The sequence below is a fragment of the Dama dama genome, chromosome 10 (assembly GCF_033118175.1).
Source record: "Dama dama isolate Ldn47 chromosome 10, ASM3311817v1, whole genome shotgun sequence".
NCBI lineage: Eukaryota > Metazoa > Chordata > Mammalia > Artiodactyla > Cervidae > Dama > Dama dama.
Window position 1 is genome coordinate 42,413,176 of NC_083690.1, and position 20,217 is coordinate 42,433,392.

General features: G+C 63.3%; 1 protein-coding gene across 5 annotated transcripts; it reads left to right on the forward strand.

The window, feature by feature from the left end:
* The first annotated feature begins 1,052 nt into the window (after window positions 1-1,052).
* PDGFA (platelet derived growth factor subunit A) lies at window positions 1,053-18,815 on the forward strand. 5 transcript variants are annotated; one of them, XM_061153860.1, is made up of 9 exons: window positions 1,057-1,356; window positions 2,752-2,848; window positions 7,329-7,433; window positions 8,694-8,881; window positions 14,527-14,653; window positions 15,152-15,220; window positions 15,673-15,874; window positions 16,556-16,672; window positions 16,956-18,815. In XM_061153860.1, exons 1-6 carry the CDS (start codon window positions 1,294-1,296, stop codon window positions 15,205-15,207), a joined length of 636 nt encoding a protein of 211 aa, XP_061009843.1. In that variant the 5' UTR covers window positions 1,057-1,293; the 3' UTR covers window positions 15,208-15,220; window positions 15,673-15,874; window positions 16,556-16,672; window positions 16,956-18,815. The 5 variants fall into 5 exon arrangements, with proteins under 5 accessions (XP_061009841.1, XP_061009843.1, XP_061009844.1 ...); XM_061153861.1 differs by lacking the exon at window positions 16,556-16,672; XM_061153858.1 differs by lacking the exons at window positions 15,152-15,220; window positions 15,673-15,874; window positions 16,556-16,672 and adding an exon at window positions 14,872-15,078 and having other exon boundaries at window positions 1,053-1,356.
* Window positions 18,816-20,217: the final 1,402 nt, after the last annotated feature.

Genomic DNA, 20,217 nt, shown 5'->3' on the forward strand with positions numbered 1-20,217 from the left:
TTTTGCCCTTTTTGGCGTAGCAGCTCTGGGCGCTGCCCTCTGCCGCCTCTGGGGCCCGGGAGAGGCGAGCCAGCGACGGCGGCGCTTCTGCGGCCGCCTCCTCCCCTCCCCGTCCGGTGCTGCAGGGCTGCAGCTGGCACTGGGGGGTGGGCAAACTCGAGGGAGGGGCGCCTGGGGAGCCCCGGGCAGCGCGCGGAGCCCCGGCGGCTGTGCTCGGGGCCGGGCCCGGGGCCTTGATGGGTTTTACTGCCTGCGCGAGCGCGTGTGTGTGCTCACTGCGGCCGCGGCGGGGCCCTGTCCGGCCCGTTCGGCCCCCGCGCGCTTCCGAGGTGCCGGTCCGGGGCCCGGAATCCGGGGGAGGCGAGGGGGAGGGGGCGGGGGAGGGGCGCGCCGCGGCGCTATAACCCCCTCCCCGCCGCCGGCCGGCTCCACACGCGCGCCCCGCGGAGCCCGCACAACTCCGGCGAGCCGGGCCTGCCCGCGCCGCCTCTTCCTCCTCTGCCGGCGGCAGTGGCGGCGCCGGCTCGGCCCTCAGGCCCGCGCGGCGAGGCCCCGGGCGGGCGGCGGCTGCCAGGCGGAGCGGCCGCGGGCGCTGCCCGGCTCGGGCCGGCGGAGGGCGGAGCGCGGCGCCGGAGCCGAGGGCGCGCCGCGGAGGGGCGCACGCAGGCCGCCGGGCCGCGCCGTGCTGGGCCGCGCCGTGCCCGGCCGGGCGGCGGCGGCGGCGAGAGGAGGCCGGAGGCGAGCGCGGGGCCGCTGGTGGGCGCGCAGGGCCGCCCGCAGCCCGCAGGGAGAGCGCGAGCCCGCGCCGGGCCTGGCCGGGCGTCCAGACAGGTGATGGGTGGTGCGGCGGCAGCGGCTGCAGCCTCGCTCCGGGGTCCCTTTCGGGGCTAACGCCCGCAAATATGCAGAATTACCGGCCTGGTTGCTCCTAGAGCCAGCGCCGGGGAGCGAGCGCGGCGGCGGCCAGCACCGGGAACGCACCAAGGAAGAGGCCCAGCCCCCGCCCTCCGCCCCTTCCGTCCCCACCCCCTACCCGGCGGCCCTGGAGGCTCCCGGCGCGGCGGGCGCGGCGAGCGCGCACTCCCTGCTCCTCCTCCTCTCTGGCGCTGCCTGCCTCTCCGCACTCGCTGCTCGCGCCGGGCGCGCTCCGTCGGCTCCCTGCTCTCCGCGCCACCCTCCTCCGGGCCGCGTTCCCTGAGGGATGGTACTGAATTTCGCCGCCACAGGAGCCCGGCTGGAGCGCCCGCCCCGCGGCCTCGCCTCCCCGCCGAGCCACCGGTGCCTCGGGACGCGATGAGGACCTGGGCTTGTCTGCTGCTCCTCGGCTGCGGGTACCTCGCCAATGCCCTGGCCGAGGTGGGTGCCACCCCCGCGCCCCGTCCTTTCTCCGACTCCCCTGCGCACGCCCCCTGAGGCCGCCCGCGGGCCCGAGAGCCCGGGCTCTGGGGCTCTGCAGGGCGCATTTTGATTTCTGCTAGGGTGGTCGGTTTTTAAATTTTCCCAACTGGGTTCTATTTTCTGCCGTGCCTAAGTGTGTCTGGTGAGTTTCCAGCGTGTTGCGTCGCTCCGCCTCGGAGGGACGGAGTGGCGGCTGGGTGGACGAGTGGGGAGAAACTTCGGGGGCCGCGGGCTCCCCGCGGAGGAGGGAGACCTAGGGCGCGGCGGGCAATGCAGCATTGGGGTGCGGGCGCGCGGAAGGGGGTGTGTGAGAGAGAACCGGCGGAGCCGGGGAAGAGGGAAGAGCCGCCGACAAACTGGTAGGGGCGGTTGCAGCGGGAGCCCCCGGAAGGCAGGGTGAGCAGCGCGGAGCCGCAGACCCCGGGTCCGGGTCCCCACGGCCGGAGCGGCGGCTGGGCCGGCGCAGTCCCGCCCGCCCAGGGCCTGCTTACAGGTGGCTGAGCGAGGCGAGCCCGGGCCGGGCCGAGAGCCCTCGCCCTCCCACCGCCCGCGTCCCCACCCCCACCCTCAATCTCGAATTCCGAATCCTCGTGAGCTGTGCTGTGATAAATGACTTTCTACTCCCCCGTCGTGGGGACTTACTGCTTGAGACCCCCCACGACCCCCGACTCCCTTTAAAAATCTGGACAGAGTAGGGGGAGGCCGAGAAGTGGGGGGTGGTCTGGGATGGGACCCGGAGCTGCGAGAGATAGATATTTAACCCTCACGTTCCCTGGCAGCCCCTCCCAGTCGCGGCTGGATTTGGGGCGTCTTAGTCGGCGCTAGGGCCGCAGCTGGGCCGGAGCCCGGGGTGGGGCGACTGTGAGTGTGCGCGCGCGCGTTTGCAGACCCTCTCCCCCGCAGGTTTGGTCGGGATTCCGGGTGTGAAATTTAAACCTCGGGGTAGATTAAAGTGTTAGGGCTGCCGCGACTTTCGCCGCCGGTCCGTGACGCATTTCAACTTGATCTTTCTCGATGTTGATTTCACTATTAGACCAGCAACTCCCCGGGCCCCTCGCTACCCCTAGACCTCTTGTAACGGACACCCCGGGGCAGAGGGGCCCGGTGGGTTTTGTGTGTGTGTGTGTGTGTGTGTGTGTTTAAAGGTGGGGAGCGGTTTCTTTTTGTAAAGGGCAGACGCGGATGGGGACGGAGAATTGGATTGGGGGTCTCACCCAGCCCCACCCTGGGCCTTAGGCTCCAGGACCCGGGCTGGGGGTCCGGCGGCCTTCCTGCAAGGCGCTGGCGCGGGCCGGGTGGGGGACCAGGCGCTCTGGGCAGCCACGGGCGCTGACCGTGTTGCTATGCTTGCAGGAAGCCGAGATCCCCCGCGAGGTCATTGAGAGGCTGGCGCACAGTCAGATCCACAGCATCCGGGACCTCCAGCGACTCCTGGAGATAGACTCCGTAGGTAAATCGCGCCCCTTCCCTCGGCGCGCGGGGAGGGCGCGGGCGGGCGGGCAGGCTGTGTGTGCGCCCCGTGCCGCCTCCCGCGTTCGGGCCGGGCCGGGCGCCGCGCAGGAGCGCACCGAAAGGTCAGAATCCAATCCCGGGCCATAAAAGCCCAGGCGGATGAGTCAGGAGTTTCTCTTCCAATCACCACTTTCTCTCCCGGAGGCGGCCGGGGCCGCTCACTCGCCCAGGGATTGTTTTTTTGCTTTAAGGAAAATGCCGAATGTGTCTCAGAAAGTTAAGCCACATAGAGGGCGCCGGCGTCTCGGCCAGGTGTGCGGTCCGGGACCTGCCCTCCGGCCAGGAGGAGCCAGCCCAAGCCTTGGGCGCTGAGCCCTGACCTGGGCGCAAGCTGGTGCGCGGTGCCGCCCCCCACCGCCCCACCGAGGGCCCCTTTGTCATCCGTGCGCACTTGCCTTGCGCCTGCTGCCGGGCTGGGCCTTTGTGGTTGTTGAGTCCTGTGTTTTTCTGTTTTCATGAGCCAATAAAAAAGGCGCGTCTTGGACACGCTTTTGTTTGGGGACTATTTGGGGGTTCCCCCTCAGGCCCTGGAGTTGAGCCGCTTTAGGAAACAGTGTCAAGCAAACTTCTGAAGCTATTGTGGGTCAGCTGCAGAGGTGGACTGGCCCCAGGTGGGCAGAGGTGCTGACGACCCACATTGGCCTGGCTGGGAGCCTGGGGATGCTGGGTGGCTGTGCTTGCCTGTGGACCGGAGGAAGCTCTTTCTAGAGGACAGGGGTTCTGGCCCGCATTTCTGTGGCAGGAACTCCACTGTGAGTTAGCTAGGGAGATACTCATGTCAGAAAACTTACTGTTGACTGGACAAAAAGGGTCCCTAGGTGAGCTTGTCAAATGGAGTAACCAAAGTTAGCCCGGGGTTGGCTGGGAGAATTTTAAGTGGAATGAAGATATTTCTCTGACTGCAGACTACTCTAAAAAGGGGGGACGGTGGGGGAATTAAGTAAAATCACATGGTCTAGTCATTTGGAAATTTGTACCTAATTATGGTGGTGGAGAGGCCTGAACTATTTTCATTTCATGCCAAAACCATTTTCTAGCAAGGGCGATGGTTTCTGTAGTTTCTTGACCCAGGAAATCCTTTGGCTGATCCTTATCAGGAAGGGGGGTAGAATTTCACTTGGAGATCAGAGTGGGGGCGGGGGGGGGGGCGGATTTTTATCTGGTTCCTTGATGTGTAACCCTGGGGAGAAGGGTTTGGCTTTGGTTAGCCTGAGGAGAACACTTGCCTGCATTCTGCTGCTCCCTGATGGACTTGGGGAATGGGGAGACTGGCTCCCAAGAAGTTTCCCCCTGGGAAAGGCTGGCCTTCCCCGCAGGACCTGCTTTGGGTTGTGGTGGGGAAATGGGCCATTCACTTTCTGCTGGGACCATTCTTATTCTGTTTTCTGCAGCCCCGCCTCCCCCTACCCCCCACCCATTAATGCTTTTAGCATTGCAGCTCTGGGGTCGTGCTGATAGCATTCCTGACCTGGGGACTTCTGCGTCCGTGGCCTCCTTGGAGGGTCCAAATAGAAGAAGCAAGGTTGCACCTGCAGGCTCTCCGGGCTGGTTTCAAATCGCCCCCTGATAAAAGCCCTGGGGGCCTGGCTCCCTCCAGCCCCAGGGAGTGGATGGAGAGGATCACCTCCCTCCCTCCCCTACCTGCTGGGGTAGCTGGGGTCTGAGAGGGGGCTTCTAATGCCTGTGAGCTTTGGGCTGAGAACACTGGAGGGGCCCCAGGGTCTCCTTTGTTCAGAGCTCTGGGTGGTCCCCCTCTCACAGCTCTGACCTGAGCTGGTTGCTTCTGTAGCTTGTTTTGCAGAAGGAGTGGACTGGGGGTGTGGGTGTTTTCCCCAACTTCTGTTTCTGCCCCAAGTGAAGAGTAGAAATGGACCCCACTGCTAGGAAAGGTTGTAAACTGCTCTGGGGTTACTTCTCCAGGCCCAGGACTCCCCACCAGGGTCAGCCAGAGGTGGGATCAGTGAGGAGGCGGTTGGGTGCAGAGAAGACCCGTTGGCCTCGGTGTCCTTCCTCCTCCTATGGCTCGGAACAGAGCTCTTGGAGACTGATGCCTGGGAGCGGGAAAAGAAACTTGGGTTTGCAGTGGCTCCTCCCTGGGGCGGGGCCTCGTAACAGGCAGGTGGGCGTGGCCTCCAGGGGCCGGGCCGTTCCCCGTCTCCCAGGTGAGGCGCTGCGCCCAGGCCTGCAGGCGGTGGATTCCTTGCCCGCGCCCGCGCGCTCTGAGCGCGCTCACGGACTGGACAGTTGATTTTTCACGTGTGACCTTTGGGTGCAGGGTCCAGCGTGTGGTCTTTTAATGACCAGTAGCATGGAGTTTGCGGCCTGTGCGTCGGGTGTCTGAGAGCAGACCGTTCAGCCGCTCGGGAGCTGGGAGCTTTGTTCTCCGAAGCCTGGCCGGGCGCCCGTGTCCATTGAGTAAGGATACATAAATATCATCCCATTAGGCCATTAATGCTCCTCCAGGACTGACGGCTGGAAGACGGCTCTCTATCCTTCAGACATCTGTGCAAAAGAGGCAGAAGATGAACTGTCCTGAGAGCCATTTTCGGGTGTGATTCATGTGCAGCCTTCTCTTGGGGGAGGGGGGGGGAATCCCTGCCGGTCGCATCTCCACCCGCATAAATCAGAGGGCCACCTCCCCGTCAGTGAGGTCTGGGCTGGGTTTCTGGACCACCAGTCTCCATAGCGTAGCCGACGAGCTTGTCTGACTGGTTGCTCTTTCTACTCTTGTTGGGGATTGAGCCCTGGTTCAGGTTTCAGAACAGTTGATGGACCAGGAGGCTCTGTCTTCTCTGCTTCTTCAGGGGCAAGAGGCCTGGGTGGGAGGGCAGGTAGTCTGGGGTCTCCTGCTGGCCATTGGTCTTGCTTGTCCTTCTGAGCCTTGGCCTCAGTTTCCTCCGAGGTGAAGAGGCGGCAGCTCCATGATGTCGTGGAAGGCTGCTCTTGCCTGGCCGGAGCGCAGCCTGGGCTGCTGCCGTTCGTTGTCTCCTAGAAGCTGAGGATGGACCAGCTGCTCCTGGGCTTGGCGATGGCAAGATGGCCACCACCAGGACGTGACTCATAATGTCACTTTTTTCGTGAAAAAATGCTTCTTGTAACAGTTGGTGGATGGGAAATTCTTACTGCATGAGTAGTTCTGTTCTGATCTTATTTTGAGTCTCAGAAAAAATTAGTGGCAGTGGAACATTGAGTCATTTTGAGGGAAGAGCTGGGTTCTCCTGGACGGCGGCGTGCAAGGCGGCGCATCTTGTGTTCCTGCTGCGTTTTCTGTGTTTGCGCTTCGCTTCTAGTGAGTGCAGCTTCAGACTGCGGGCATGAGGACAGTCTCCAAGGCCTCTGCCGCGCATCGGGGAGGGGGGGGTCCTCGGGTCTGGGCTCGTGGCCGGGATACCACTGGAGCTTCTTGGGGAGGGGAGGTGGCGAGAACGGGATCGTTGGGCAGCTGTGGCCCTTGAGGCGTGCTTTCTCAGAGCCCGCTGCCCCTGGTTAACTGTGGGGGAAGCAGTGATGGAGGGGAGAAGTGGGGAGATCCCCCACTGGGTCTGAGGGCCAGGGTGGGGCAGCCACGTGTGGCCCACTCCATCCTGGTGCAGGTGCTGTCCTTGGGCGGGGTCAGGCCAGACGGCAGGTGTGTTTGTCCCTTCCGAGCCCTGTCTGGGGGGCTCTGAGGGCAGAGCGGGTGGTGGTGTGTGTACTGAGGGGGCTGTAGCCAGCCTGGGGCACTAGGCCCAGTGGTGACCTTGGCTCTGGGGCCGCTCAAAGCACTTTCCTTCCTGAGAGCCGTGTCCTGTCACCGGGCACCGGATTCCTGATGCGCCGCTCCCGGGTCTCGTGGCCTCTCTGTCATGGTGGGCTGACATTCAGGGGCGAGTGGGGTGTGACCGAGGCCCAGTTTGGCCTTGCTTCTGATGCCCCTGCAGGGCCGGATGCTCAGCCAGGATTGGGCCAGTGAGGGTGGCAGAGGTGGTAGAAAAGCTGCGGCCGCAGCCAGGCCCGCGGTCCAGTCTGCTGTCCAGCCCGCTGTCCAAGGTGCGCTGTCCAGCAAGCAGCAGCAGGCCTGTCAGCTCGGCCTTGCAGGCGGGGCGGGCTGGCTTCAGGCACCTCCCCTGGGTCAGTCCTCACCCGGCTTCCCTGAGGAGGCGTCCCAGGCGGGTTGGCCTTGGGCCCTTCCCCGCTGGCATGCAGCTTTGTGGTGGGGTGCAGGGCAGGCGCCCATGGCAGGAGCCTCGTGCCAGCTGCATGGGGTGGCTGGGACATCTTTGGCAGTTGGGAGTCTCATTCTGCACACGTCTGGAGGCCCCCCATGTGGGTGCGGAGGGACCCCCTCCGTGAGGAGGAGGGCGGCGGAGCGTGCTGCTGCACAGGCCCCAGAGGCCCAGGTGTGGGCAGCCAGTCGGCATCTCCCCTTTCTCCTGTAGGAGCCGAGGAGCCTTTGGAAACCAGTCTGAGAGCCCACGGGGGCCACGGCGCCAAGCATGCCCCGGAGAAGCGGCCAGTGCCCATCCGGAGGAAAAGGAGCATCGGTGAGTCCCCGGGCTGGGGGCCTGTGGAGGGGCTCCGGGGATGTGCCCCCACACCGGGACATGGGGTCTGCCCTTTCTCTGCTGCACAGGCCCCGCGCCCCCCTCCCCACCCCGGCCCACCCGCTCCCCGCTTCAGGCCTGGCTTGGGCCAAGAGTTTCCAGAAGCGGGGAGCCGTCATAAATTCCTGAAGTGCCCGGTCTTGTTGGGACCTGTACTGGAGGCAGCCTCGCTGGAGGATGGGTCGTGTTTAATTTGCAGCTCATAACATCGAGCACAGAGTGTTCTCCGCTGCCCTGCGGTGTGGTGGGTGCAGCCGTGCTGGGCCTGGGGTCCCTTTCTGGGGTCCCCACCCTCCGCAGGCCTGGCCCCCTGGCCCCACTCTGAGCGTCCGCGGTCTGCCTGGCCCCTTCAGGAGTGACTGGCTGATGGAGGTCTCCCAGGGCCTTGGGCTTGGCCTTGAGGGGAGACCTTGCCCCGGGGGTGCAGTTGGGGGGTGTGATCACCCAGTCCTGTACCACCTGGGGGTCCTGACAGCTGCCCGTCCTCCGTGTGACCTTGGGCCTGTGACTCCCTCTGAGCTGTCTTTCCGAGAATATGGATTTTATAGCTTCTACCTTTGGGCGCGGTGTGTGGGTAGACGATTCCTGGTTGAGGCCAGCAGGCCCTCCCAGGTGATGTGTGCTGCCTCGAGTCTTCGGGGCTGATGGGGGCCTGTCCTGCTCCAGACCAGGGGCCTGCCCTTGAGCGGAACTGGGGCTGGACCAAAGCCCTGCCTGGCTGGCCTCCCCACACCCTTCCTGCTGGTGGGCGCTGGGTTGGGCACTGTCAGCGGGACCCCTTCCTGCTCTTGATTTGGGGGCCACTGAAAATGTGCTTGTGAGAGGTGGGGCCCTTGGGAGGCGGGGCAGGTGAGAGCCGGCCCCCTGCTCCCGGCCCTGAGTGAAGGCGGTGTCCCAGCTCCAAGCTGGCCTCAGGGGCTGTGTGAGCCCCTTTCCAGCCCCCACACCCCAAGGGAGGCTCTCTGTAGTCCCCTGCCCCTCTGGGGTCTCCCCTCCCAGCCCTCAAGTTACTGCTCATCTTTGGGCCAGTCAGCGGCACACAGTTGGGGGCTGGGGTCTTTCTGCCTGTGCTGGACCGGGGTCTGTGTGACATGTCCCGTGGGCAGAAGCCGTGGGCCGTGGGTCACTCCTGCCTGGACCCCTGGGAGCTGCCACAGCCCTGGGGTTTCTATCACGTTCACCCGCCTCTCATCTCTGCAGAGGAGGCCATCCCGGCGGCCTGCAAGACCAGGACTGTCATCTACGAGATACCTCGGAGCCAGGTGGACCCCACGTCCGCCAACTTCCTGATCTGGCCGCCGTGTGTGGAGGTGAAGCGCTGCACCGGGTGCTGTAACACGAGCAGCGTCAAGTGCCAGCCGTCGCGCGTGCACCACCGCAGCGTCAAGGTGAGCCCGTGTGTCCCTGGCCCATGGCGGCCAGCTGTGGCCGTGAGTCGGAGAGCGTGTCCATTTCTCTGACAGGCACAGAGGCCCGGGGGCGGGACTGGGGCTTGGGTCCTGGTGGGTGGTTTAAGGGTGGCGTCCAGGCCCCCCTCCAAGGGCTTCTCGTGGGAAACACATTTGAATCTTGGGATGACCTGGTTGTTTGCCTCACCGACAGGTCTCGCATGGTGTCCAGCCATTTAGCTGAGAGCTGCCTGGTGTCTTCTCCAGGCCCTGGAAGGATCTCTTGGGCACTTAGTGGGGGCTGTGGTGCGTGGCAAGGGGGCTGGGCATCCCCTGAGAGCCTCTCCCCACCGAGGCCGGCAGGGAGCCCTTGACTGGGGCGGGTTGGGGATGCTGACTCCCACCATGGCTCGGAACTTGGCTCAGAACTCAGGCCGCGGGGCCAGGTACACGCCCGTCATGCTAGACCTCCAGCCCCCGTGAAACCTGGGCGGGTGCCCCCTCCACTGGACGTGCGTGTTGATGGGGCACCAGCCAGGGATGTCCTTTTGGGAGCCAGGTCGCCCCCTGTTTCAGGAAGGTGTGCTTTGCGTGGAGACCCACAGGCCCAGCAGCTTGGGTCAGACGTCTCTGCCTCCGGTATTGGGCTCCTAGGAGCCGGTACACGGCCAGTGCTCACTGCGAATCCCAGTCAGGAGGCTGGCTGGTTTGACCACTAAGGGCATCACGGGGTCTTGCAGCAGGGCAGGTTCCAAGGACACATATTGGGGCTCGTCCTCTGAATCTGGGGGAAATTCTGCTTCCTCAGGTCACTGGGCAGCTAAACTAGGGTCTGGCTTCCGGCCCTACATCTGGAAGCCTTTCTTAGCCTGGGCTTACTCTCCTCGGGCCGCACCTGCCTCTTCTGGGGAGTGGTCTGGGACACAGGGACTGCCCGCCCCCACGGAAGGTCTGGCTCCGGGTGGGCCATGGTCCCTGGGGCGTGGACTTGGCACCGTCCCCACGGAGCAGACCCCCCCACTCAGCCGGGCCTCCAGTTTTCCTGGAACGCGGACTTCCGCTCTGGGGGTGCAGTAGAACTCTGTTCTCCACTGGGAATTATCTTAGATCGCCTGCAAGTCTGAGTTCAGGCTTCTGGCTCCAGAGTGAGGTGTGGAGTTAAGGACCCTGTAGCTGGCACGCGAGAAGCACTTTAGACTATAACTGGGACTTGACTTGACCTCGGGGACTTGGTCCTCTGCGTGCTTTGGGGATTGAGTAAGCGGATTCCACGGCTGGCTGCCTGCCTGCTGTCTTAGGTGGACACTCCTCTGGGGCCAAGGTGCCCTGGAGTGCCTGCCTGGGGCACTGGCTCCCGCCTCAGGCTTCAGACTCCGGGTAGGGGGCCCTGCTGCTGCGTCCTCCTCAGTTCAAGGAGGAAGCAGGCCTGATGCCTGCCTGTGGGCTCAGCTGCGGCCCTGGCTCTCAACCCAGCCTCCTCGGCTTCTGTTGGGTCTGGGGGTCCCTCCTTGTGGTGTGTTGAGGGGTCTTAGGAGCCCCAGGAGTCCACAGAACTGAGGTCTTAGTCTCTTGGGCCTGGGGGTGGGGTGCCCTAGATTAGATGGTCCTGCTTGCGAACTCTGGAGCCTGTCTGTCGGGCCAGCGGCAGGGGCCTGGAGGTACAGGGGAGCGGAAATGGTGCGGGCTTTCTGCCCGTGGCTCCAGCCGTTGAGGTTTCCCAAGGCTCCCACTCTTGCTTCCCATGGTCTGGTCCCGGCCTGGGCAGTGACCCTCTGTCTCCCTTGGTCCATCCTTAGGGTGGGTGGTTGGCCCGGAGCTCCCTGGGGGTCTCGGTGGGTGAGGGCGGGTGGCCCGGAGCTCCTCGGGGGTCTCGGTGGGTGAGGGTGGGTGGCCCGGAGCTCCTCGGGGGTCTCGGTGGGTGAGGGCGGGGGTTCCGTCTGCTGGGACACAGGCCTGACCAGCGGGTGGGAGAGTCGGGCTCCGTCTGCCTGGGGAGGGGGGCGTCAGCCCACTGTGGGGGGCCTGGCAGCCTGGCCCTGCATCTGGTGCCCCGCGCGCCTTTGCCCACCCCTTCTCCATCAAGAGGTCGGCAAAGAGACATCTGGCCCCAGACCCCGGGGTCCTGGCAGGAGGAGACGGAGGCCAGTGGGAACAGGGGGCCCATTGTGGAGCACCCACCCCCCAGCCTGGCCAGGGGCCACCCCCTCCATTTGGGGTTGAGGCCAAGCAGAGAGGGGGTCCTCGGGGCCCAGACTGAGTGCGGGGTGGGCGCTGGGGGTCACGGACGACGCACAGCCCAAGGCCCCTTGTTGGGAGGAGAGGGTGGGGAGGCTGGGTCGGTCTCCTGGGCGATTGAACCAGGCGGGCACCCTCAGCTGCAGGTGGACCCGGGCCTGGGGTCAGGACACGCCCGGGCCGGTGGCCTGCCCCCCCCAGAGCCCTGCCGTGACCTCCGTGGAGGGCGGCCTGAGGTTTCACAGCTCCCTGGGGGCCTGTGACCTCCAGGGCCTGCCCTGGGGGCGGCTCATGGACCCTGGAGCCCCTGCAGACCCACCGTATTGCCACGTGGGCAGGGGTCCCTGCCACCTCCCCTGCACCCTGCTCAGCAAGGTCGGCACTTTGCCCCCTGATACAGGCTGAGATGCGGACCTGGCCCCTAGACCTGAGCCTCGGTGGCCGGGATGGGGTAGCTGGGCGTGGGCAACGGTCGCTCAGGCTGAAGGAGCGGCTCCCCGCCGTCGCCAGGGGGTGGGCCTCCAGCCTCTCTGGTGTTGGGAGTTTGGGGCGGCTCTGCTTTCAGGGCAGCCGTGGGCCAGGCCTCTAGACACGGGCAGTTACTGCAGTCCTACTTCGCCAGGCCTCTGGCCTCTGGGAGGTGGGCCTGGCGTGTCTCCGTGGGAAAGCCCAGGACAGCCTCTGCGCCCCCCGTGGACGAGGGACCTGTGCTTTGGGTGGGGGTCCCCATGGGGGCCGCATCGGCCGTTGCTGCTCCCGGAGCCAGGTCGGGGCTGTGAGAGTGAGGCAGTGGCTCTGGCAGCGTGTCTTGGTGCCGGGATCCTGAGTCCCTGCCCCGAGGTGCGAGGCGCCCACTGCTTGCCCGGCTCGAGCCCTGGTCAGTCAGGGAGGCCAGACCCCATCAGCCGCAGGCCCTGGAGCTGGGATTCTCTTCTCTGGCCATCGTGGCCGCTAAACTGGGCCTGGAGAAGGCCTCCCACCTCCTGCCACCTGCCTGGGAGCCAGGTAGGTCTGTCTCTCGTGACCCTGCGAGCCGGACTCAGTTCTGAGTGGATGTGGGGCTGCAGGGCCCCGGCGACCCCCGCCCAGTGGACTGAGGACGTTCCCTGGCTGAGGGGCGCACTCAGGGCCTCTGCCGGTTCCGAGTCCAGGACCCCTCCCAGTGAACCAGGCCCTGTCTGTGCGGCCTGTTTCTCTGTCTGTGAAATGGGCCGTGGTCGTGCCCTCTGGAGGCTGCTGTGTCATGGGCCTGGCCCGTGGGGTTCAGGAGATGCTGCTGTTTATTCCGGATGACCTGGGTTGGTGGGGGGCCCTGCAGGGTGTGGCTCTCCCTGGCCCTCCTGGGGTGTCCTGCTTCATGGGGGCTGCCGGGCGCAGGAACCCAAGGCCTGGCTCAGAAGGCTCACGGCATCGCGGGTGGTGTGCTCGGGTGGGTCTGGCCTGGGACACTGCAGGTGGGGCAGCTCCATGGTGGGGATCCGAATGTCTGGTTTTTCAGGAGCGGCCGAGACAAACATTGGGGAGAGCACGGGGTGTGGGCTCTGAGAGGCTGCAGTGTAGGTCTGGGGGTGGGGCTCCAAGGACATCAGCATCTTCATCATGGCCTTGGCTAGAGCAGAGGACGCTTTTGAGAATTTAATATTCACAGCGCGTTCTTGGGGGAAAAATGTAGCCATTTCCTGGCCAGACGGAGGTGGTGGACCGGCCTGGAATCCTTGCATACCCAGAAGCAGGTGCAGCCATGAATCCGTTTGTTTTTCTGTGATAAGAAAAACAAGACTTTTCTCTAAAGACTGGAGTGGCCGCTGTCGGGCACCCTTCACTGAGGGGCTCCCGGGGCAGTGCTGCTGGGCCCAGCGCTGGTCCCCGGGGGCCTGTCTGGTGGCTGGCGAGCCTCCCCCTCCCCCACACCCACGCCGGCCATGGGGGCCTGGGTCCTCGTCCTGCCCTGCAGAGGATGCCAGCGAGGTGCCCACTGGCCAGAGGCGTGCCGTCCAGAGGGCCAGGCCCTGTGTCCCCCAGCAGAGGCCAGGGTGGCGGGAAGCATGTGGGCACTGAGCGGGGTCCAGGGCAGGGTGAGGTGCTGGCCTGTGTTCCCACTGCCTGAGCCCCAGGGGAGTGGGCAGCACTGCTTGGGCCGGCAGGCTGGCCTCTCTGGACGGGGGCCTCGGACAGGCTCTGCGCGAAGGTGCCAACTTCGGTGGCCTCTGGACAGTGACCCCAGTTCCAGGCACTTCTGTGTGTGTGAGCTGTTTGTCCTTCACCGTGACCCCCGGTGCGTGTGGTCTCTGTTCCCACGTTACAGATGGGAAGGCAGAGGCTGGCTGCCTATGTGGCCCACATGCCTGGCTCTTGGACTCTCCCCAGGGAAGGGGGCAGGGGCAGGGGCACCCGAGCCGCAGGCCGCGCCGGGTGAAGACGTCCCGCAGGAGCTCCCACCCAAGGCCTCCTCTCTCCCTGGTCTCGAGGTCTCGACTTGGGAAACCTCTGGGCCTGGCCCCAAACCCAGCCTGGCTCCTGACCCCGTCTGAGCCACGGCCGCTGCACACGGCTGGTGGGCCACTGCCTCTCTTCTGTTTGGTTAATGCATGCGGCCAGGTGGCCGCTCCAGGTCTGGACGGGCCTCCCGGCCTGCTCGCCTATGGGGTGGGCAGCCCGGCCACCGGAGTGCAGGCCAACCCTCTGCCCGGGGTCCCCCAGTTTCTGGCCTCGAAGCTCCTTGTAAAGGACTGTCCCAGGCTGGAGGCTTCTGTTTGTGGCCTAGGGTCCCGTTCGCCCTGATCAGCTGTGGCCCATGAGCCAGGCTTCCCCTGGGCCTCCAAGTGCCGGAGGTGGATCTTGGCCGAGCCCTGCTCCCCCACAACCATGTCTCTGGGCGAAGAGCGAGGGATGGAGAGAGTGTCCCTGGGGGCCGTTCTCGGAGCTGGGTGAGGCTGCAGGGCTGGGCCCAGCCCCGCCTCGGGCAGCTGAGGGATCTTCGTCTGGAGCCCCACCAGGCCAGAGCGACAGCCCCACGTGGGCCCGCGCCTCCTGCTCCTCCTCGGGGCTCGGGGTTGGGCCGGCGGGAGGATGGTCCCCGGCCCTCTTGCTGCTGGCGGTCAGGCGCACTCTTGCCAACCCCTGTGGCTGTTCCACGCGTCCCTGAAGCATGGAAGCAAACTCCTTCCCTCACCCAGAGCTCCCCCTCGAGGGCATCCTGCAGGGCCTCTCCTGGCGTGCACAAGCCTCTGGGCTCAAGTTAAAATGGGACCAAACCACAAAGGCCGCACCGGATCTCACTGCTTCCTCACTGGTGCCCCCCCCTTCTCCCACTGGGAGGTCAGAGGTCAGGGGTCTGTGTGCCGGGCCCCCGTGCCGCTCATCCCGGGCCCGTGTGCCGCTCGTCCACGGCTGCGCTGCTGTCTCGGCAGGTGGCCAAGGTGGAGTACTTCAGGAAGAAGGCGAAGTTAAAAGAGGTGCAGGTGCGGCTGGAGGAGCACCTGGAGTGCACATGCGCGAGCGCCAGCCCGAGCCCCGAGCACCGCGAGGAGGAGGCGGGTGAGTCCTTGCCGTCGGCCGGGGGCGCCAAGCCCGCTTTCTGCAGGCTCGTCCATTGGCCTTGGGGGGCGGCGGGGTCGGGGGGTGGCTGGAGCTGAGGCCTGTCGGCCCGGGACCTGCTGTGGGGTGGCGTGCTGCCCCCAAGGGCATCGCGGGAACATGGCCACGCGCCTGGAGGGAGGGGTCAGGCTGCTGTGAGGGCCTGTCTCCTGCCCCAGCCCGAGTGGTGAGTGGAGAGATGCAGCCCGTCCCTGGTGGGTGGCAGGCGCTGGCCACAGCGCTGGTGCTTGGGGACCTGGCCTTTTCGGGCAGGCTGCCCTGAGCAGCCCGGCGTCGTGACCGCCGCGCCGGGCCAGCTCACGAGACCAGGAAGTGTCTCCCTGCCAGTGCCATCGAGCTGTTTTACAGAAAGACAAACACCCCAGGTATTTATTGCTTCAGTTTCCACCCCATACCCTCCCTTGGGCCCACTCACCCTTCCTGCCCTTCTGTCAACAGGAAGGCGTAGGGAGTCAGGTAAAAAACGGAAAAGAAAAAAGTTAAAACCCACCTAACGTGGCCAACCAGGTAGGAGCTGCCTGCCCGCCGCACCACCGTCCTGGGGTGGGAGGCGCAGCGCCCGATCACTCGGCGAATCACTCACAGGCGAGGACGCGCCCTGATTGGCCTTGATCTGCCCGCAAGCTTCCGCTGTCTGTCTGGCCGGGCTGCGGGACTCTGCGCTCCTGTTCTCTGCCCCTTCTCCTGCTGCTCGAGACGCCTGGCCCCCGGCCCCCTCCTGCTCCAGGGCCCCCACTCTGGCTTTGGTCCTCATTGATCGGGAGGCAGAGATCATAGGCGCTGATCTGGGCTGGGCTGCCTGAGCAGCAGTGGCGTAGCTCCCGTGTTTAATTGCTGGGATCACGCGGACAGCTTACCCACTACTTCGACAGATGGAAAAACTGAGGCTTACCGGGATCACAGATGAGACTTGTTAAAGGCTGGATAGATCCTGTCTGAAATGCTTTGTAAACACATAGGGCTGTTGGCTGCTGTATTGGAAATTGTGTTTGGCTGCTAACAACACACCAGAAATAAGGGCGAGATAAGGTATGGCAGTCTCAAGAGTATCATCAGACACCCACTTCAGGGCTAGTGATGTCCGTCCTCAGCCTCGTGGCCTGAGATGGCTGCCACAGCTCCAGAAATCGTGTTACACTCCAGGCTGGAAGAAGGATTATGGTGAGGAGAACAGTGAAAGGACCCAGTGACTTTTGCTTTAATCTCACTGGCCATCCCTCCACTCTAAGGGGGCCTGGGAAAAGTGGCCTTTTAGAGGGGCTTCCCAGGGGCGGTGGGTGTGGGCAACTGCAGTTGTCATGGAGGAGGCAGTGATGAGTCTTCCTGTTCCTTCCTGTTGGACTGTCTGCCTCCGGAGAGCCTGGTCCTTGCTCCTGGGCATGTGGGAGCCCATGGCATCCAAGACAAATAGTTGTGAGAGGAACTCTTAGCAACAGGTGCCTGGGAACCCAGGGCCCAGCTGAGTGATGTGTTAACTGTAGAACCTGACCAGGCCAGGAGCTTCTGAGGCCTGTGGGCCAGGTCCACTTGGGAGGCTCCTCTGGGAGGAAGGGTCCATATAGACAGATCCTGAAGCAGCCCCCGACTGCGCAGCCTTGGCTTTGGGTCCTGAGGGTGTGTAGGGGCTGATCTGTACCTGCCTGTGCTTCCCAGTCTGCAGCCACTGGGCTGAGCCTCCATGGGCCAGCTGATGACAGAGACCCCAAAGGGAGAGAGCCATCCCTGCCTCCCTGCTAGCATTCGGGCTCTGGGCATGTGGTACAAATGTTGGGATGAGCAACAGATAGGTGGTGTAGGGTGGGGAAGAGCTGCTGTAAGCTCAGGTCTGTGTACCCTGCCCAGTCACAGAGACCCCTGTGTCTCACTGGTGGCATCCAGTGGCAAGATTGCCTCATGGCCCAGAATGGCTGCCGGAGCACCAGAAATCACATCAAGCTGTAGGCCAGAAGAAAGAGAAAGGTGAGAAAAGCAGAAGAACTCTTCTGGGCCTCAGTTTTCCCTATCTGTACAATGGGAGGATGGGGCTTGCTCTGAAGCTGTGTTCTTTGAGATCCCAAGAGCCGAGTCCCAGTTCTGGTCAGGATGTTACAGAAAGGGTAATGGGGCATATTTGATTTGAAAAATTTAGCAAAGGCTTTAAATCCTGCGAGCTACCACGCAGCGTGTATGCGTGTGTGTGCGTGCCGTCATGGCACTTGTGAGTTCGTGGCCTCTCAGTGTCCGTCTCTCTTCCTGCCTGCAGATGTGAGGTGAAGATCAACCAGCAGCCCTCTCCCGGGACACGGATGTACATGGCGTGTTACATTCCTGAACCTACTATGTACGGTGCTTACTGCCAGCGTGGTCTTTGTTCTCCTCCGTGAAAACTGTCTCCATGCACGCTTTGGAGAACAAAGAGACAGTATACGTTGTTCATGTGACATCAAAGCAAGTATTGTAGCACTCGGTGAAACAATAAGACGCTTCCTTGTCAAAAAAAAAAAAAAAAAAAAAGCAAACAAAACCACGAAACACGACAAACAAAACTCACAAAAATATCTGAACAGTTGCTGGAATGGAGGGACGCCCCGAGGGACGGAAGGACTGACGTCTCGGCGGACTGGATCTCTGTCCAGGGTGGTCACAGGTGCTTCTGCCAAGGATGCAGAGCCTGCTTTCTGAAGGCTGTGATCGGAGGCCGCAGGCTCTGCAGGCGCACGCAGGAGCCGAGACTGTCTGGGAGACCACATCTCCTTGCCGTAGTGTTTGAGTCTTATCCAGAAACCTCCCTGAGAGCCTTAAGTGGATTTTTTTTTTTTACATCATAAAGTGATTATTCAGCTTTCCTTTTTACTCTTGGCCTAGCTTTTTTTTTTTTAATTATCTCTTTGGATGACATTTACACCGATAACGCCAGGCTGCTGTAACAGGACAGTGGGACGGTACCTTTCCTAGCAGGATGCGAGCGGATGAGATGTATTAAAATAAACATGGTATACCCACCTGTGCATCATTTCCTAAATGTTTCTGGCTTTACGTGTTTCTTCCTTGCCCCGTTTCATCCACCTTTTAATTTAAGCCATTTTGAAAGAACTGCGTGGAGCAATCACATGCTGTCCCCCAGCCTCCCACCTGCCGTGGCTGGGCCTGAGGACCTGGCTTTCCCAAGCGGTGGCCCGGGCTTGCTCCCTGCTGCTGCCAGTGTTTGGACAGAAACTAAACTCTTATTTTTGGTAAGATGTTATGCTTTACGTGTATTCAACAGAAATTCGGTGTGTTGCTGTTTGATTTTGTTTTTTTGTAAAGGTGAAGTTTGTATTTTTGTCTAATATTACCAAGTTTTATATACCTGAGAGCCTGCCATGGTGTTTTTTTTTTTGAACCAAAAGAAAACAAACCCACCAAAACGCATACACGGTGAAAAGCATTTGTGGCCGCAGCCCATTGGCGTCACGTGGCCTGTGGCCCGGGTGCTGGAACTCCAAGTGGTGACCGGGAGGTCTTGGTGCCCTGGGCCTGACCCCGGGATTCCGGAATGTAGAGGACCGGGTGAGGAGCTGTGCCGGCATCGTGACCTTACAGAGACGCAGCGGCGCACCCCATCAGACACCAAGTGGAGGAAGATCCCTCTGAGTGTGTGGACCGCAGTGTCTGCTGCGCCTGCAAACTGTGTTAGCCCGGTGTTGTCCGCGGTCTGCCGCCCCCGTCCTCCTCGTCTCGGAGCTCGAGTGACCGTCGGGACCCCTCTGTTGCCCTGGGGCCGTATCCGGTGATGACGAGCGTCCCGGGACTCACCTGTCCCTGGGGAGTCCCGCGTTAAGGAGCATCTTCCACGTGTGGCTGCAGGACGCCTGTGAGCCAGCGTGTGGGGGCGTGGTCGCAGGCATGGCCCCGCCCCACGGGGCCCGCTCACGTGCAGCGCCGGGAGGGGTTTCTGGCGGAGCGCGTGGTGTCCCGCAGCGGCGCGCCGCGTGATCCTGTGCTGTGGATACGTGTCTGATGTGAGATGTACAAACGTGATCTGTGTATTTACGTCCCGTGAGATTCCCAGAACCCTGCTCAGTTATTCTTTCTTTGGGCAAATGCGTCTGATGGTCTGTCCATTAAAGCGATGGTGCAGAAAGACTTGGTGTGCTCTTGGGGGAGAGGAACGCCCGGGAAGGGGAGGGGCCCCCAGCGGCTGTGGGGAGGATGTTGGTGGGGGGCGGCCACCACATCTCGCAGGACTGAGGGTCTCAGCCTGCTCTCCGTTCCCAGATAAAGGCAGAGGACCTTGAATTCTGGCCTCCACCCAGTGCCCGTCCTGTTCCAGGACTCCTGGAGGCCGCGCCATTGACCCCCAAGGGGTCCAGGTGGCATGCTCCGCTGGTTCAGCTCCCTTGTCCCCCATCTGTTGTGAATTTCCCTGGGAGCTCTAGACAGAAATGGGGAGAACAGGCCCTCCTAAGGAAGATGTGGCTGTACAGTGGGGTGCTGGGCCTCCAAAACAGAGCCTGGGAAGGGCTGGGGAGCAGAACGCTTGTTGTATGGGGCATCCAGGGGTCAAATGGTGAAGCAGGGAGTTGGGCTCCATCCTGGGGGCCTTGGAAGTGCCCGTCAGAGCTGTCTGCCCGGGTTGTGCACCTGTGGACACACACACTCCCGCAGGGCCCTTCCTGTGGCCTTGGGAGGTGGGCAGGAAGCCGGGACCCCTCTGTGGTGCTGAGTTAGTGAGCGGGAGGATGCTCTGGGCACAGAGCTGCCCACAGCAGCCCCGGCAAGAGCATGAGTGCAGGGCCGTGCTCAGCCCTGCAGGCACCGCAGCCACCTGCCTTCCAAGCATGTCATCCCGTCCTCCCCACCCCATCCCTCTCTGAGAATGCAGTCTGAAACCTGGGGTGGGCTTTGGGCCCTGCCTGGCTGGGAAGTACCCCCTGCCTCTCTGTGCTTTCTGCTGACCATGTGACCCCTCACCCTGGCCTCATGACCCCTCACCCTAGCCTCGCCAGTTCTGTCTATTCTGTGGGGTACAGATTACAGCTGAGCCTCGGGGCTCAGGCTGGGTGGGGTGGCCCAGGTGAAGGAGCCAGTATTTTTGGAGCCCAGTGGACGGCTGTCCCTTGTGGGCCCCTGGCCTGAAGAGGCGAGCAAGTGCCCTGAGCTGCCCAGGCTGGGGAGGGCTGTTTGCCCTGAGGTCCATCTGTAGACCCTGGCCCATGTGCTGGGGACCGCTGAGTGTGAGTCTGGGAATGTGACTCTGCTGGGCTCTTCCCTGCGAGGACCACCTGGCCCTGTGACCTTGGGTGACCTTGCATGTGACCTTGGCAGGTGGTTTCCCTGCTCTTGACTGGATGGCTGTGCTGGTCTTTGTGGTGAATGTAAGGGCCTGGCCCAGAGCAGACGCTCCAGAAGGAGTCGTGGGGCCCCCGACCCTGAGGGGGAGCACCTGTGGGCTGACAGGGACCCCGGGACCACTGACGTCAGCCCGCCAGGCCTGCTTCCCCAGTGGGGCTGGGCCGAGCATGAGAGCAGGGCCTCCCCGGAGC

Bases quoted from the DNA above. Each gene is read 5' to 3' on its own strand.
- PDGFA (XM_061153858.1), top strand. From the start codon at position 1,294: ATGAGGACCTGGGCTTGTCTGCTGCTCCTCGGCTGCGGGTACCTCGCC. The intron at 1,357-2,751 runs GTGGGTGCCACC...CTATGCTTGCAG, and splicing joins TCGCCAATGCCCTGGCCGAG to GAAGCCGAGATCCCCCGCGA. The intron at 8,882-14,526 runs GTGAGCCCGTGT...CTGTCTCGGCAG, and splicing joins TGCACCACCGCAGCGTCAAG to GTGGCCAAGGTGGAGTACTT.